We start from the raw sequence: 17,642 nt of genomic DNA on the forward strand, positions 1-17,642 counted from the left end.
AACAGGAATTTAAAACTTCATCAGAATTAAATGAAGTGGAAACCTAAATTCATATGCTGGGCAAAGACCCTAATTCGTTTTGCCACACACAACATAAGTTTTTCCTTAAACAGCCCTTCACCAAGAAAAACAGATATGCTGACCTCTTACCCTTAGTTCTATCAGAGAATGTGCAAAATGTCTCACACTCCATGGCATGTGACCATACATACTTAAAGCTAATATTATCTATAACTAGTATTACATCTATATTAGAATAGTTGTATATACATATACAGTGTAGTATATAGTATATAATACTATATTATTGTATATATACTAGTATTATATATATATATATATAATTGTTGTGTTTGGTGCCCCATGTGTGGAGACGTGAGCTCTGACTCCATGTTTCAGAAGGCTGGTTTATTATCTTATGATATATATATATTAAAATACTACATTAAACTATACTAAAAGAACAGAGAGAAAAGATTGATGAGAAGGCTTGAAAGAACAGGAATAGAATGAATAACAATCTTCTGACTGCTCACAGCCTCGACACAGGTGGCTGTGATTGGTCATCAAGTGAAAACAATCCACATGGACCAATGGAAGATGCACCTGTTGCATCCCACAGCAGCACACAGTTATTGTTTACATGACTCTCCTGAGGTTTTTTAGCTTCTCAGGAGGGAAAAATCCTAGCAAAGGATTTTTCATAAAATATCATAACTAGATATAATCTAATATTTGTAATTATATTATATATATATAATATTATATATAAAGCTATAATTATGTGTAACTGTTTCTTCCCTGCTTGGTTCTATGGCATGGGTTACTACCTTCTCTACCTTGTCTCTGTCTGCACAAATGAGCAGGAAAGATGTTTTGCTTCAGATATGAGAACATTTTTGAGAAACTGATCCTTTATTCCAACACTTATTAATTTAATATAAGGTTTTAATTCTGGTCTCATTTGTGGCAGTTGTATTATTGTAAAATGGACAAACCTCTTGGATATCATATATTTGTGGGAAGCATGACTTCACACATGTTAAGTACTACGCATTTAATTTTACTGATAAAGTCTGAAATTCATGTCATCTCACAACCTTTCATCTTCTTCCAATTAAAAAATATTCTCCTTCTATGTCTGCCCCTTTCCACACTGCTAGAAATGGCAAAATCAGGCTTCTGAGATTGGCTTTTTCTCTTCTTTTTCAAGTGAAATGCAAAGGTTTAAAACTCACTGGAGAAAACATGAAGGCCTGTATTATTTACATGAGTAAGAATTCTACAGATGGAGCCTGACATAAGGGTGATTCAGTGGTGTGGGTTAAGGAGAAATTTCTCCAAACCTTTTTACACAACTAGGAATATCTCATCTAGTGTTTTTCTGAAACTTAGAAAGAAAAATATCCCCTTTTTTCCTTCTACATTGTATTTTGAGTAATTATGCATTCCAGGTATTTTTTTTATGTGCGGACTCAGTGCAACAGACTTTTCATTGAGCAGTGAGGGAGATTGGTAAAATGTAATTTGTAGTCTTTGCTTCAAAGACAGGAGTACCACAGGGAGTTGGCAGTAATTCCCCCACATTAAATGTGAACGTGCCCATCCCTCTAACTCTGGGAGGTTGTTTTGCAGCACACCGCGGTGTGCCTGCAGAGAACGTGTGTATTACCGCGGTGTGCTCCGCACGTGGAGCTCATTTCCTTCCCAGGGCTGCTTTGGGGCTCCCTGGGCACAGCGGGGAGCACACACAGCTGGCCCAGGCGCCCCGAGGGACCCAAGGGAGCCCCAGCCCAGGGGACATCGCGCTCCAGACGGAAAGGGGGGAGAGCACGATTGGGGCACCGGTGTTCCCAGGGGACCATCGATTATCACCGGGGATGGCTCCTGCTCTCCCGGAGACGGCTGCTCCCACGGGAAGGCATTCCTCGTTTGCTCTGCTCGTGTGCACGGCTCCCCCTCACCTGCTGAACTCTCTCCATCCCCGCCGGGTTCGTGCCCGTTCTCCCGCGCCCTCCCGTCCCGTCCCGGCGAGCAGCGGCCGAGCCCGGCAGTGCCCCCATCCCTGCCCTGCCCCGGGCAGCGCGAGGGGCTCCGCTCCCGGCCACCTCCTCCCGCACGCCTGCACATCTCCTTCTTCCCAGGGAGCTTACTTGGTGGTTTATTTCATTTATACCGCGCTCGCCTGAAGGGGCAGCGGGCACCGCTGCAGAACCGAAGGCAGCGAGGACAGAAATCCGCCCCGAGGCGCCTTTGGCCAGAGGCGGCCGGAGCAGCGCCCGCGGCCCGCTCCGCGCCAGGCCAGCCCGGGCGGCTGGGGCCGGACACGCGGGGCCGGGGCCGCAGCCGCCCGCTCGCCCGTCCGCCCCCTCTTCCCTCCGTGCTCCCGGGAGTGCCCCCTGCCCTCCCGGCCTCCTTCCCTCCGTGCTCCACGGAGAGCTTCCTGCCCTCCCAGCTTCCCCGCGCACGGCGTTCAGGTGACGTCACGAGGCACAGCCAATGAGGAGGCGAGGAGCGCGGCCTGCCCGTGTTTGAATTCCGCGGCCGGTGGATGGCGGTTGGTGCGGGAGAGCGAGCGGGAACGGTGAGGGCACGGCCGGCGAGAGAGAGACAGCGGAACAGTGAGGGCACGGCCGGGGGTGACACGGGGAACGGGTCCGGCCCGCAGGGTGAGTGCCCGTGGTGAGCCCGGGCAGGCTGAGGCCCGGCCCGCAGGGTCAGCGAGAGTCGGGCAGGGAGGGATTCTCCGGCCGCAGGGCCAAGCCTGGCGGCGTGCCCCGAGGAAGAGCCGGCTGCGGTGAGTGAGGAGCGGCCGGCAGAGCCGGGCGGGTCAGGGGGAGGCTCGCTGGCCCTGGAGCGGCAGCGGCGGCGCTGCGAGCCTTTCCCGTGTCCGCTGCCGGGGCTGAGCCCACAGCCCGCTGCTCCCAGCGGGAATGGGCTGTTTAAAGGGAATTCCGCGTTGGTGCCGCTGACTGCATCCCCGGCCCGGCCCGTTAACGTAAATCCCGCTCTAACTCTCTCAGCAATCCGGGGAGGGCAACACGGGCAGCTCCTCTTTGTGCTGAAGAACAAAAACCTGCTCGCTCTAGTGCACAGAAACGTGGTGCATCGCCTGACAGCTTGGTCTGCCGTAGAGGAAAGGCTGTAGGCCATTTAGTGGTTTCAATTGCGGGATAAACGCGAGAATTCCCTGGGGCAGTGCTGGCTGGCTCTCTGGAAGCTGGGCTGAGTCACCTTTTGAGGCATCTCGGAGCGTCCCGAAGTCTCCTTGCGGCCCGCAGTCCGTGACACGGTGGCTGGCCCAGCACAGGGGCCTGAGCAAGCGTGCGGCTGCTTGGGAGAGCGAAAGGCTCACGGCAAATAAAACCTCTCTGTCAACTGCAGAAAGGATCCGGCCGCCGCATCTGAAAGAGCGCGGGGAGCGGAGCTGGGAGCAGGAGGGATGACTCCAGCCCAGGAAGAGGATGTCTGCAGCCATGTCAAAGTGGTGGTCCGAGTGCGCCCAGAGAGCCAGAAGGAAAAGCAGGGCAACTTCAGAAGAGTGGTTCGTGTCATCGACCAGCACGTGCTGGTCTTTGACCCAGAGGAGGAGGAAGTCAGCTTCTTCAACAGGAGGAGAGTGACCCACCGGGATATTAACAAAAGACAAAGGAAAGACCTGAAGTTCATGTTTGACACCATTTTTGATGACAGCTCATCCCAGCTGGAAGTTTTTGAGCACACTACTAAAAATGTCATTGAAGGCTTCTTAAATGGATATAACTGTACAGGTAACTTTGTTATTTATCTTCTTTGATTAAAAAAATCTTAAGGGAACTTCTCAAAGTTTCTCCTGTTCTGTCCAGTGGCCATAGAGGCATTAAAAAAGCCTGAGATAGAAATAAAACATTGTGGTTTAATTCATGGATATGAAAGGCTGACTTTTTATCATGTGTAAGTTAGGATAGCTGTACTCTATTTTAAAAATAAGTTTGTGTTAAGGTTATAATAGACTTGTGTTGCCATTTATTGCAGAGGTTTCATACCTTCTTAGTGATTTCTCATGGGCAGCTCCTCACAGCACTGACTCATTCTCAGCACAGCCAACAAACTCCATCTAACTTCTCAACCAGCCAACCTACTCCTTTACAGTACCCATCATAATTGGATCTAGCTGTGGCCTATTAAGGGCAGGCCTTGATAATTAGCACAGCTGTTACCCCTTAGGGGTGAGATTACCTTCATCCCTATCTCCATTTTCCTACATTCCACCCATCCACAGACTTGGGAATTTTATCTGGAATATATGTGCTAATGACAGTCCTCTAGAGTTATTCAAGCAGAAGCAGTTGTGTCACTGAGCATGTGACAGCTTTATGAACTGCATAACCTGCTTTATGAGCTCTTTAAGATCTTGAGGTTTTTTAATTGGCTGCTGGAATGTGGTGAGGAAATAAAATGCCTATCAGCAGTAAGCTGATGGCTTAGGCTTATGAGAGTAACTAAATAATATTTTCATGAGACATATCAGTGAACAAATTTTGAACTGAAAATTCAAAAATGTTATTTGGAAACATTTCTCTCTAATTATAGATCTGAAAGGTAAAGCCTAAGAAACTTTATCCATTTATGAAACAGTTGTGCAGCATGACAGAGGTCTGTGAATGTTCATTTGACTTTGGTGTTCCGGATTGGCTTACAAATGAATTACGTGTTTTTGCTTTGTTGTTTTTTGGGGAAAATTCAGTGCTTGCATATGGTGCAACAGGAGCTGGAAAGACTCATACAATGTTAGGTTCTCCTGAAGACCCTGGAGTCATGTATTTAACTATGGTGACACTGTATAAACGCATGGATCAAATCAAAGATGATAAAACGTGTGACGTTGCTGTCTCTTATTTAGAGGTGAGTTCCTGCAGTTGGTATGTTGCTTTTAATAAGTCATATTTTATAAATAGAGACAAGCTGGTTTTGCTTTCCTCTGGTCCCTTCTGGGGCTTGACAGAATGTGTCCTTACAGGAGTGGAACTGCGTTGTGCTCTGCAGACTTGGTGTTCCTGGGCACCTGTCACTGATTTACAGAAGGCTGCCCAAAATCAACCACCACTGTGGTTATAATATTTTATGGAAAATCCTTTGCTAGGATTTTTCCCTCCTGAGAAGCTAAAAAGCCTCAGGAGAGAAATGCAAACAATAACTCTCTGCTGCTGTGGGATGCACCAGGTGCATCTTCCACTGGTCCATGTGGATTGTTTTCACTTGATGACCAATCACAGCCACCTGTGTCGAGGCTGTGAGCAGTCAGAAGATTTTATTATTCATTCTATTCCTGTTCTTTCAAGTCTTCTCATCAATCTTTTTTCTCTATTCTTTTAGTATAGTTTTAATGCAGTATTTTAATATAATATCATAATAATATCATAAGATAATAAACCAGCCTTCTGAAAACACAGCGTTTAGGCTCACGTCTCCACACATGGGGCATCAATCACAACACACCAGTTCTAAAATAGTTACTGATTGTTCACGATTTGTGTCTTGCTGATTAATTACATGCCTCTGAGCACCTGTTGATGTGTACAAGAAAATGTCATTTCAGGGTAGTATTTTAGGACTTCACAGTAACATCCTGTAACACTGTGAAAAAGCACAACAAAAGGATGTTCTGTTTTTTACAAATGAATGTTTTGGCACCTCTGGTGAATGGTGCTAGTAAAATGGTTATCTTTTTAGCTCCCTCAAAGTCTTCATGGACTCTAGTTGGTATTTGGGAAGGGTAGAAGGAGATGGGGAAAATTTGCCTTGCCATATACTTTCACAGACTAAGAAATAAGAGATTTAAAACTTTTGACAGAAGTAGGTTTGAACTAAGAAGCGTTACTGAGGTATGGATTGTGATGTACAATGGAGAGAAATAAACACTTTGCATTCATGTTTGTTGCAAAACTGGTTGTTGTAAAAGAAATTTTTTTTTTCAGTAAAGAATGAAGATTGTTTACTAAAAAGAATTACTTTGAAAATCTAAAAAGAAATCATCTGAATTGAATATTTTAAGTTTGGTATAGTAAAAATGTTTAAAAAATTATAGCATGAATTTACTACTTTATCTTAAAGGAGTATGAAAAAAGACTGCTGATTTCTGCTTGTTTAATTCTGTCAGCTATGGGAGGATATTTTAACAAAATCTTGTCAATTCCCTTTCAAAGGTTTACAATGAACAGATTCGTGATCTGCTGGTCAACTCTGGACCTCTGGCTGTTCGTGAGGATGGCCAGCAAGGGGTGGTAGTTCAAGGTCTGACATTGCATCAGGTATGTAAATATCTCTAGAAACTTAAAACGAGCTTGAGGTATTTGAGAAACATTCCCATTGTTCTGTGGGAGAGTTGTATTGAATTTGGTCGTTTCCTAGTGGGTTTCTTCCTGGCCATAACCACAAGTAACTTGAAAATCTAATTAGTTAGTTAAAAGCACATTGTGGAAAAATGTGCTAGTCTCATTGAATGCAAATATAGAAGCATTCAGTCCTTGTTATGAAAAGGGTGCAGTTGGCTTGATGCTTATCCAGTAAATTTGGCAAGATTTCTTTTTGGGCTAAAATATCTTGGCATTGCCTTCATTACCACCTTGGAGTGCTCTACACAGCTGTGAAGTGTAAAGGTTGTTTTTGTTTGTCAATAACCATGTTTGAAGATTTCCATGGTAAATTTCTTTTCCAGCACAGCAATTCTTTGGTAAGGTCAGTGATAGAACTTAGTTTTCCAATGTGAATATCAATTCCTATGGGTCTATTTTCTTGCAGCTTTCTTGTATGTGTTACGGGCTGTGACAGGAAACAATATTCTGAGTTTGGCTAGCTCTGTGAACATCCTTCTTCCCCAACCTTGAGTCTTATGAGGAAAAAAATTTGTACATATGCATTGAATAGTGATATACTAATTTAAGTCCAGACGTTCTTAAAAGAGGCTGATTCTAACTATGGACAATCTTTCAGATTTGTTTGAATTTTAAACTAAAAATATTTTCTGATTTAAGATGCCGCACTTAAGTGCTTGCTCCGCATACCTTACTGCTTTTTAAGTGAGAATATTTGTTTGAAGTTCCAGTTCCAAAACAGGAAATTTCTCTTACTTCTAGGTAAAATTTTAAGCTTTTTTTTTTTTTTGAAGGTTAATGTTAAAGTAAATGTGTTTTAGAATCAGTGTATTCCTATAGTTGATGACAAAGAAAGGAAACCTGTATTTGTCATGTGCTCTACTCTTAAAGCCTAAATCAGCAGAGGAAATCCTTCAGATGTTGGATTATGGAAACAAAAATAGGACCCAGCATCCCACAGATATGAATGCCTCCTCTTCCCGGTCCCATGCTGTCTTTCAGGTAAGGTGACACAGCCCATAAACAGTGGTCATTACTGGCAGCTGCAGCTTTTTGGTCAAAGATGGATACAGGGAAGCTTTTACTTTTAAACTGTGTTGAACCTCAGTTTGGGGAAGAGGGGATTGAAGGTTTTCAGTTTACTATCCTTGTTACTCCTCATTCCTTGGAAGGATGTAATGGTTCTTAGTGTTGATGTTGGAAAAAAGGAATTCAGTGAAAATATCTCTAATTCCAATTGTTTGAACTTAAATACATGACATATGTGCTTATACCTTCTTAACTTCTATTTCTTTGAAGAAATAACTTATGTAAAATGGTAATTAAAGCTTTAATAGACTTCCATATTGTAATCTTATAAGCTGAAAGTTACTGGTGGTTGTTTTTTAATGCTTTCTGGTATCATGATGTTGTTTAGCATTTATTTGGGAAAAATCATTTACAGAATGGGGTTATGTCTGACTATAAACTTAAGAATCTCAAGTAGTACTTTCTTGTTTTACTTTCTTGGTTAATGTTAATTTTTACAATGAAGTGATTTCCTAATATCCTTGATCAAGTTTTAGAAAACTGAAATGATGATTCTTAGTTTTCAGAAATCAGTTTTGAATGAGTTGTACAAATATGCTAAAACTTAAGACTTCTCCAAAGTTTTTTGGGGTTGGCTACACTGCCTTATTCTTCTGACTTCTCTTTTTAAATACAACCTGTGATATTTAAAAAGTAGTCCTGTTATCAACAATATTTTGGGGGTTTTTTTCCTGTCTGTTGTTACATACTGCAAAGCAGTATCTTGAATGATTTATTTGTTCCACACTCCAAAATACTGAAATGGATTTGATACTGGTCCTTGCATGAGAGCCCTAAACTGTTGGGAAGTTTTTAACGGTATCTACAGACTTAGACAATGCTAAAAAACTATAACAAAGTTTAAAAAACAGCTTCTAAGTATGGAACAGAGCAAAAGCCATTGCCATTCTAAAAGCTTCTGTTTTCCTATATACCTTAAACTTATGTTTGCAATTGCCGTTCCTGTTTTGAATTCCCCTGAGGCCTGCCCTTGTTGTGCATTGTACAGGGTTGCACAAAGAGTTCTTTTGAAGTGGTTTGGGTTGAGAGCTGCATTGTCGTGGATGTGTGCTGCCTTCAGAAAGGCTCCAGGTACAGCGCTGCAGACAGAGCAGAGGGAACTGCTGCTTTCTGTTTGTTTACTTGCTGCTGGCATCTCTTCTCTCCCTCACCTGCTCTTAGGACAAACCTCTGCATTTTATTATCTGGCAGGTTTTTTCTCAGTACTTTTCTTCAAGTGGCAGGCAATTAAATAAAACACTTCAGTTTCTCAAGTATTTTCACAAATCTGTGACGTTCTGCATAACGGAATTGTCTTTGTTTCCAGAGATGTAAGCGATGAGAAATCCCCAGTGCTGTTGTGATTGCTCTTTATTTTTAATGTTTCTATTATTTTAAGTGCTGCCTTTTTGTAGAGAGGTTATTTTTTGGCTTTTCTTGTTAACTTTATGGGATCAGGATATTCTGTGAAACTGACTCAGAAATTGGCAAGTCTTGGCCCAGGACATTCTGAGCTGATTTTAGAGATGCAAGTTTTGCTTTACTGTACCACATGTCTTAGGTTTGAAATATCTATCTGGGTCAGGCAATTACTGCATCTGAGAGGAAAATCTGAATTGCTGCACTGTTCTATTGAGAGTGTTCTGCTTTGGGGCATTTCCTGTATATTTTGAATTTTTACAAAAGCTTGAGTCATACAACACAGTTTGGCTGTCACTCCACCTTTCCCTCCTTCATTAATGATAGCTGCTGTGTTGTTCTGGTAACATGTTCCCAGCCTGAAGTTCTTTTTTTTTTTATCTATTATACTGGAAACAGTACAACTGAACTTACTTGTACTGTTTGATAGAAACATATCTGTTTGAAATAGATTTACATTTCGTGGCAAGTCATAGGAGTTTTATTTTATTCCTTCACAATACTTGTCAATCTGTTTTCTGTTACAAGGTACTGTGAAGACTTCATTTCTCATGCACAAAGCTTAAAGCTACAGAAGTAGTGAGATACTGTCTTTGCTAGTCAGTTGCCTTGTGTTCATGGCAGCCCTTTGCTAATTCACTATCCAGAAGGGCGTTTAGGAATATGTCACTAACCATTAGCCATGTTAACAAATGGCAGGGCTCTCAACACAAAATAAGTATAAAGCCATCGAAGGATAACTTTGCTTCTTCTTTCTGACTGTATGTTCATGCTTTGCCTGCTTCCTTATAAACCTGAAAAAAGAATCCTTTCACCAGCAGAAGGAAGCAGAAGCGTTTAGTTCTTTGTACATCTTTGTATTGTGAAAATTTCAGGAAAGATGGGATGAATTGGAACAAGTGGCTTCAGGAGGCATCACATTTGAAGTTATCCTGGAGTGTATTTTCACAGCAGTAAATGAGTATTGTTTCCAATTAATGGAAGATACAATTAAATCTAAATCACTGAAAGGTCAGCCTTTTCCTGGTTTATCCCTATAGGTCTCTTTATGGTGTACTCCTAAACGTGTATTTGAAAAAGGAACACCTCTTTCAATTTTAAGTTCAGGAGTGTGATGTGCATTTTTGGTGCAGAAGAATCAAGAGCTATGAAATTCATTTCTCCTGTAAAAAAACTCACTTCTCTTTGCTGCTTTGTGAGCCTGGGCCAGTTGGTTGCTTAATCCTCTGCAGCAGGACAGGAGAGAGAATCAGAAGCAAGAGAAGGAGGTACCTTGTGGTTCACTTAAGTGAAGGCCAAGTGGCAGGACCAATACAAATGTCTTAAAACAGTTGTTACGCTATGAAATTAATTTACTGCTTAGATTGATTAGTGGTTACTTTTTCATTGTTTTCTTTTTTTGTTGTTGTTTTCTGTTTTTTAATTGTAGATTTACCTACGGCAGCAAGATAAAACAGCTAGTATTAATCAAAATGTTCGTATTGCCAAAATGTCTCTGATTGACCTGGCAGGGTCTGAACGTGCCAAAGCAACCAGTGCCAAGGGGGCTCGCTTTGTGGAAGGAACAAATATTAACAGGTCCCTGCTTGCTCTTGGAAATGTCATTAATGCACTGGCAGATCCTAAGGTATGTGCTGCTTTGCCATGCAGTCTTTGCCTCCTGGTGTTCTGAAAACATTTTAAAAAGTGCTCAGCTGACTGAATAATGTGGTTTACATTGTTGATGCTACTCACATCATCATTCTCATATAAGATTGTCTTAAGGGTTTCCACCATCTTATCTGTGATAGCTGAAAGACAGTCCCAGTGAGAGAAAATGCTCTAAAATCTTGTGCAGCTGCCTAAGGATAGTGTCAAAAATGAATGGTGCCTGCTTTTCTTATCTAGCTTCTTCAAAATCAAGCATGTACAGAGAAGCTCGCATGAGTACATGAATAACCTTACAATTAACCTTTAATCTCAGAGGGGAGCAGCTTTTATAGGATAAAGCAGAATCTCTTCCAAGTTGTTCTTTTGGGATCTCACATACATCCATACACACACACATCCCTGCTCAAAGCAGTGAGCCAGTCTCCTGACCTGGCTCACCAGCTCAAGGCAAGGAATAGGTACAATCGTGTAGGAGAATGATAAAACCACCTGAACCTTTGCCTAAGTGAAGTCCATTGTCTGCCATAACACTCTTTTTGTCCTTCTGCTCAACTAGCAAATTCCTCCTTCAGATATGCCAGGAGAAAATCAGATTTAATTTCCTTTTCTGATGCTGTATGTCCCCATCACCATCTTGTTGGAGGGGAAGGTGGAGTTTAACATCTGTGCCGCAGACATACGGAGGAATCACATTGATTTACTTGATATGGGATTGGGTTCCTAGTGACCAAACTTGGTATAATGAGACGAAAATTCTGTAGCTTCACAAAGCAGAGTATGTGTTGCCTGGAAAGGTGTGAAATCTCCATCCTTGGAGGTAATCAAAACCCTGCTGGGTGTAGTCCTCACCCTCTTACTCTAGCTGACCCTGCTTTGAGCAGAGGGATTGAACTAGAGGGATTTTAGAGGTCCTTCCCAATCTGGATGATTTTGTAAACTGAATGTCATTTAATGTAGTTTACTTTTTCTGTTAGTTGCCCCATCACAGAAATAGGAGTTACATATCCAGAAAGTAACATACATCAGAAAGTAACTTAGTTAAAACATGTGTTGGACAGTTCCAAGAGACTTAAACTGTTTCAGGTGTACAGATACTTCAAAGAAAAATGACTTGTGTCAAAGAAAAGTTTCATGGCTGTTTGTCATGGTTGTTGTTACTGCTGAAATTCTAAGCAGACTTTTATTTGAAGTACAGTTACCTAAAGCATACAAATATCTATCACTCTTTTTAGAGCAAGAAGCACATTCCCTATCGAAACAGCAAGCTTACTCGTTTATTGAAGGATTCTCTTGGAGGAAATTGCAGAACAATAATGATAGCTGCAATTAGCCCATCTTCTTTGTTCTATGATGATACCTATAACACTCTGAAGTATGCAAACCGAGCAAAGGATATCAAGTCTTCTGTGAGTATATTGCTCTTACTGATCTCCTGTCCAAGTACAATAATCCAGTATTAAAAGAATTTTTTTTATTTTGGAATATTATATTTTGCTTCACTTCTGACTCAAAAATTTGTTCCGTCTTCTTTCTTTATTGTAAACTCTTCCTTATATGACTGATAGGTGTAGTAGATACAAAGTAGATCCCAGAGCTGGCCTAAAAGCAGCATAGCTTTGTTAATGAGATGATGCTGCCGGTTTGAAACAGTTTGCTTTGTGGGCATGAGATTTAGAAATAATCCTCAGCTGACAGAATTCACATCCTTTTTTACTATTTTGCTATTGCTCTCTCAGAGAACTGTAAACAGTTGTACAAGAGTCAGTCCAGATGCGTGCAGGTAGAATTCAGCTGGAGTCAAGAATCTCAGCGAGATTGTCCTGATAAATGAAAAGTTGGAATGTTGTTTTCTGCTCTCTGTTGTTTAATTTTAATTTTTCATTATTGTTTTTATTGCAGCTCCTAATTCTGTTCATGTAATACAGGGTTCACTGTAGTTTCCATTTGTTGTATACTTAAAGGTAGCTTTTATAATAAAATGCACAAGACAGACATTTAAATACTAAAACTAATCTGAATAAATGCAAAATGTGCTTGCATATGTAAATGTAATTATTCTTGGTTTGTTGAGGGAAATGTTCTGGCCACGGGTGTGCAACAGATGCCAGCAAAAGCTGACAGTCATATTCTCATTGTGCAAGTCAGAATTTTATTAATCTCTTTCCTCACAGTATAGTGTATGTGTAACTGTGTAGTACATACACACAGTGTGCTGATTGTGCATGAAAACATGAAGGAGCTGCCTTTAAATTCTAACTTGTTTCTTTACAGTTGAAGAGCAACGTTGTCAGTTTGAACAGTCACATAAGCCACTATGCTAAAATTTGCAGTGAACAGCAGAAAGAGGTATGTAAAAAATCTGTTGTTAAGAGGTTGAAAGGTTAACTGTTGACTTTGAATATAAAAAAATAGTTAATGGGATTAAATCTGTAAGGTAATATGGGTCTAATGTATTTTGAAGTAAGAAAATTTTGTCTTCTGAGAGGAATATCGCCTGCTGCCATTTGTAAAGCTGTTCAATATCAGCACAGAATGATAATTTCGGGAAATAAATAAAAAACGTATTTCAATTAAAGGGTGCTTCTTTTGGTTTAGATCCTAATGTTGAAGGAGAAACTGAGAAAATATGAAGAAAAGCAAGCAAGCATTCCTCAAAATCATAATACAGCAGAACTTTCAAACAACCAGCGAGTGGAAATAGAAAGGTAAATGAATCACATTTGCTTCCAAGCTGGAGTTTGTCTAACTTGTAAAAGCATTTGTAAAACAAACCTACTCTTTCCAGTATTGGTTTTCTCATTTTAACATTGCTTTACTTAGATCTAGGTATGGCTTTGCCTAACATGTTGTTTCTTTTTAGAACAACTTGGTGGTGGTTTTAAAATGAAAGTGGAGGACGTAGGAAATGACATGTGACAGGAAGGAGCATCTGAGTGCTGGCTTCCAGCAAAGCTCCTGAACAGGTTGTGTTTGTGGGTAGGCAGAATGTCGTTTGCATAAATGACAGCAGCTCTGCCACTCTTGGCAGGCAGTAGCTGAAGTGGGATCTTTCCTGCAAGGTTTGAGAGAGGCAAAACCTGGAAGTTTTTCTACAAAGGGTTCATTTTATGTTTGTTGATTCCTTATTTTCTATTGCTTTAATACTTCTTGGCCTCTTTCTCTTCTTGGTAGTGTTCCTGTCTATCTTTTCTCATGTGACAGTCTCATGACAGAACACTCTAACAAACTAAAATGTGAAGTATCAATTTGTTGCAGAAGCCATTGTATTCCATGAAGAGGGTAGGTTTTGGAGAGAGGGACTTTCTGGATGTGTCTCTGCATATCTCATCTCATCTTTCTGACAATTACTCACCTAAGTTGATTCAGCTAACTTTTGTTGTTTTTTTTTTTGGCCCTTTGAATGTGCTGTTTTTAAACCTGGAAAACTTTCTGAGGTATAGTAAGAAACCATTCAAAGCAAGATATTCTCTAACTGCTTTATTTTAGTGGCATTCCAGACATTTCAATAAACCCTTTCATTCAGGTTATTTAAATTAAATTTTCAAAAGAAGTGTGGGCTTCTAAGTCATGTTGATAGTTCTGACAGTTTTCCTGCATATTTTTGCACTGTATGTCTTTAAGATTGATTTTATTTCCTGTGATTTGCCCTTTATTTCATTCTTTGTGTGTGGGAAGAGTCAGTCAAGGGCAAGGTCTCTAAAATATCTTTTCAAAAGGCTGGACATATTCTATGACAAGGTTTGCTTGGTCAGAGAATGTTTGTTATGGAAAATCCAAAGAACCACATGGAAACCTATCCCAGTCCCTCTGGATGTCAGAAATGATGTGCATGTCTCATTGTCTTCTTTGTCCTGAGTATCCTGCCAGGTTCATCCTACTGATGTGGTGTGGGTAATGAGTGGATTTCTCCCGTTCATTTACAGGTTTCGAGGATATTGTGCTGCTCCCTTTTAGTTGGGACAGGGAAGGGAGCCTTGTCCATGATCTTGTATTTCAGTCCAACCACCCATAGTTTTTGCATCACTGAAGAAGCATCACTTGCTTCTTCAAGCATTAAAATCATCCTCCTTCTGCTGAAACTTGGAGATGGGTTGTGTGCCACCCCTTCAAGTCTTGAGCCTGTTAGGGTAGACAGTGGGCACTGGCTCCAGAACTACATCCAGCAGGTCCTTGAGCTCTTGGACTCCAGGTGGTGTAGGGGGTTCATACCCTGGGTGTGCCTACAGGGTAACTTTGTAATTTTGACAGTGCAGACCAGAGGGTCAAGGTAACTCCATGAGAGCAGAAATGTCCTAATTGAAAGGCTGAATCCACAAAGGCTTCTGTAGCTGATGCTGTATTTGGAGCACTGGTGAATGTAAAAGGTTGCTTTACCAGCAATGGCTCCTCATAAGGAGGGTACAAAGAATCAGAATCTCCACCTTCACCTGAATTATGCCCAGCTTTTTACTGTGATAGAAACTGGGAGGATTTGCTTTGATTCCTTATTGCTGTTTCCCAGGCAGCTGGGAGGAACCATGTTTCTGTGGATGCTAAGGAGGACACAAATTTTCCAAGCAGTGCAATCAGTAGTATAGTTGTATGGATAGAAAACAGTGTGGGGTAAGAGCTCTGTTACTCTGCAGCTGACTGTTGCATTATTATAGAACCTTTTAGGTTGGACAAGACCTCAAAGATCATAGACTCCAACCATTAACCTATAAGTGTTCCTTAAAAAAATAACGCTTATAAATTCTGTGAGTGTTTTAGTACACTTTTTTTTTACCTAGATACAACAGCATCCTCTAGACAGTGAAAAGCTCTTGTATTGCTAAATCTGCGGAGAAGAATTATTTTCTTAATTCTGTTTCTTTTTAAAAGGCGAGTGATAAAACACTCAGAATAGAATAAAAGACTCAGTTATTCAAACTTTAGGTTGTGAAATAGAATTTCTACTTCTGAAACACTGCCAAGAAGTCAATTACATGATAAGAATGTCTCTTCAACTTGTTCTGGAGTTGAACCTGGGGTATTTTAGCATTTTTACAGTTTTTAATTGTATGGGGTTTTTTGATGGTAAAAACTGTATAACCTCAAATGTTGCATGTCTTTAGAACACTTGCATGTTCAACTTTTATTTTTATGTCAAGTTCTAACAAGGTAGGATGTAATGTAATACTTTGTATATGAGGTTGGTTTTTATTGAGATATACAGTATCTTTTTGGCCATTCTGTACTGTACATTTTCAGTATTCAGGAGTGGAGTGAAGAATTACCAACAGTGAAAGTTATATTGCAGTATGGCAATGCTTCCAGGTCTTGTTCTTGTTAATTCTGACTTGTGTTGGAGACTAGGGGTACCCAGCTAACTGGTTACTCAATAACTCCTTGATTACCATCTACCACAGTTTGGTTTTTCTCCCATTAGCCTAGTATGTGTTAAAACGTGGTGAATGTTCTGATTTTCGTCCTCCATGAGTGATGGAAATTGTACAGCTCCTTCAGGGAAAGTGAGCATCCAAAGACCTTTGTGGCTATCTCCTTTTTTTTTGAGGATAGCTAGCAGGGTTTTGAGCACCTTGTGTGTCTATGGCAACAGTAGTCTGATGTGCTTAATAGATATAAGAAGTAGAGAATGTAGGTATTTAGTATCTTCTGGAATTAGAGAAAGTCATCTGAAGCTTCTGCACATAAACCTTTTAAATCCCAGTGTTGTCTTCATAATTATGACAAGGTTTATTTTTAGTGACTCCTTCAAAATTTCCATCCCCCTTTCAGTTCAAATACATAAAATTCTTACTGATGTACTGACATTTTATTTCATGCCTACGTATATTAGGCTTTACTCATTTCCTTTTCATTTCTTTATATTTATTTTATTAATTTGGATTTGAAAATTCCCCTACCAAAGAGATGGTCATAAAAAGTCTTCAGTAAATAATTAATTATTATCCTTTGGTTTTAGGTACAAGGAAGTACTTAAAAATGTTTTTGCAAAACGTGAGGAAATCAGAAAAGAGTACCTCAAAGTGGAAAAGAAACTGAAAGAAAATACACTAAAGAAATATTATCAGAATCAATGTCATGAACAAATTCAACTGATATGCTCTGAAGAAAGAGTAGAAAAGGTGAGTTTTCTGTAATGTAGTGCAGGGTATCGTCTCTTGATTTTGGTATAATTGTGTTAATTTTCCTTAAGTAATTGCGTAATGAATTAATGCATAAATATTTCATGAAAATGGGACACATAGATTATCACTCCTCTGTGACTATTGATGTAGTGATCAAATTTTTGAGGTCAAGGGCAGAGTATGGTTGTCCTCTAAATAGAAAAGGGTACCCTCTGCCTTGTTAGGACACTACCTTGCTTATATCCAACTTGCTGTTGCTGGGTTTGTGCCTTCTGCTTGTCATATTTCAGAAACAGTACAAACATCAGAAGAGTTTGATGTTTGAAGACAGAGGATTTTCATTTTTACTCAATGCTTTATCCTTTAGCAGGCTTTTTGTAGGACATACTCAAGTTACTAGGAATTATTTGGTAATGTTATAGAAAAGTAAGGAAAAAATCTTAATATATCAAGAGAATTTGGTGAACATAATTTGAAAGTTTTCACCTCAAATGCTGATTATTGGGGGATTTTTTTTTTCAGGCCACTTGCAAGCGGGATCTGAGGCTGTCAGCACTTAACTGCCACTATGTACGCATGCAGAAGAAAAGAGAAGAGCAGAGCAATCTCTTTGAGGAAAACACCAAGTGGCTGCACCGTGTTGAAAATGAAATGCGCCTCCTGGGTCCAGATGGGTGCATCCCAAAAGTAAAACACCTTTCACTTTGTCACGGCTGGGGATGGGGGAGAAGTGGAAAAAGGGGAAAAGCTCTGAGTTAGGAACAGCTTAATAATTGAAATAAAGTAAAATATATGGAGGGAGTATACAGAAAGAGGCAAAGATGTTTGGACATGTGGAGATAAGCATCCATGTGTGCCTGTTGGACTCGTAATGCTGACTGCTGCACACATACTATTGGTCAAACGAATCTACAAAGTTATATTTATGCCTGTCAATAAAAATCAAATAATTCTTACTTTTCTACTGTAAAAATTTATTATAATAATATAGCTCCACTCCATCTTTACTTTTCAATATAGGCTGATCTAATATTTTTAGTTG

General features: G+C 40.3%; 1 protein-coding gene across 2 annotated transcripts in view; it reads left to right on the forward strand.

Moving 5' to 3' along the window:
- Positions 1 to 2,511: 2,511 nt before the first annotated feature.
- KIF18A (kinesin family member 18A) overlaps positions 2,512 to 17,642 on the forward strand; it is a 31,560-nt gene continuing 16,429 nt past the window's right edge. The window contains exons 1-11 of one of the 2 annotated variants that reach the window (XM_041484963.1): positions 2,512 to 2,669; positions 3,385 to 3,770; positions 4,727 to 4,884; positions 6,186 to 6,290; positions 7,245 to 7,355; positions 10,270 to 10,467; positions 11,723 to 11,896; positions 12,762 to 12,836; positions 13,086 to 13,195; positions 16,435 to 16,597; positions 17,123 to 17,287. In XM_041484963.1, the coding sequence (XP_041340897.1) occupies positions 3,443 to 3,770; positions 4,727 to 4,884; positions 6,186 to 6,290; positions 7,245 to 7,355; positions 10,270 to 10,467; positions 11,723 to 11,896; positions 12,762 to 12,836; positions 13,086 to 13,195; positions 16,435 to 16,597; positions 17,123 to 17,287 (1,587 nt within the window). In that variant the 5' untranslated portion in view covers positions 2,512 to 2,669; positions 3,385 to 3,442. Of the gene's footprint in view, positions 2,670 to 3,132; positions 3,771 to 4,726; positions 4,885 to 6,185; positions 6,291 to 7,244; positions 7,356 to 10,269; positions 10,468 to 11,722; positions 11,897 to 12,761; positions 12,837 to 13,085; positions 13,196 to 16,434; positions 16,598 to 17,122; positions 17,288 to 17,642 lie in introns of those variants that run through there. The other variant, XM_041484971.1, reaches the window with a different exon arrangement.

Source organism: Pyrgilauda ruficollis, unplaced genomic scaffold (assembly GCF_017590135.1).
Source record: "Pyrgilauda ruficollis isolate IOZ18807 unplaced genomic scaffold, ASM1759013v1 scaffold118, whole genome shotgun sequence".
Taxonomy (NCBI): Eukaryota; Metazoa; Chordata; class Aves; order Passeriformes; family Passeridae; genus Pyrgilauda; species Pyrgilauda ruficollis.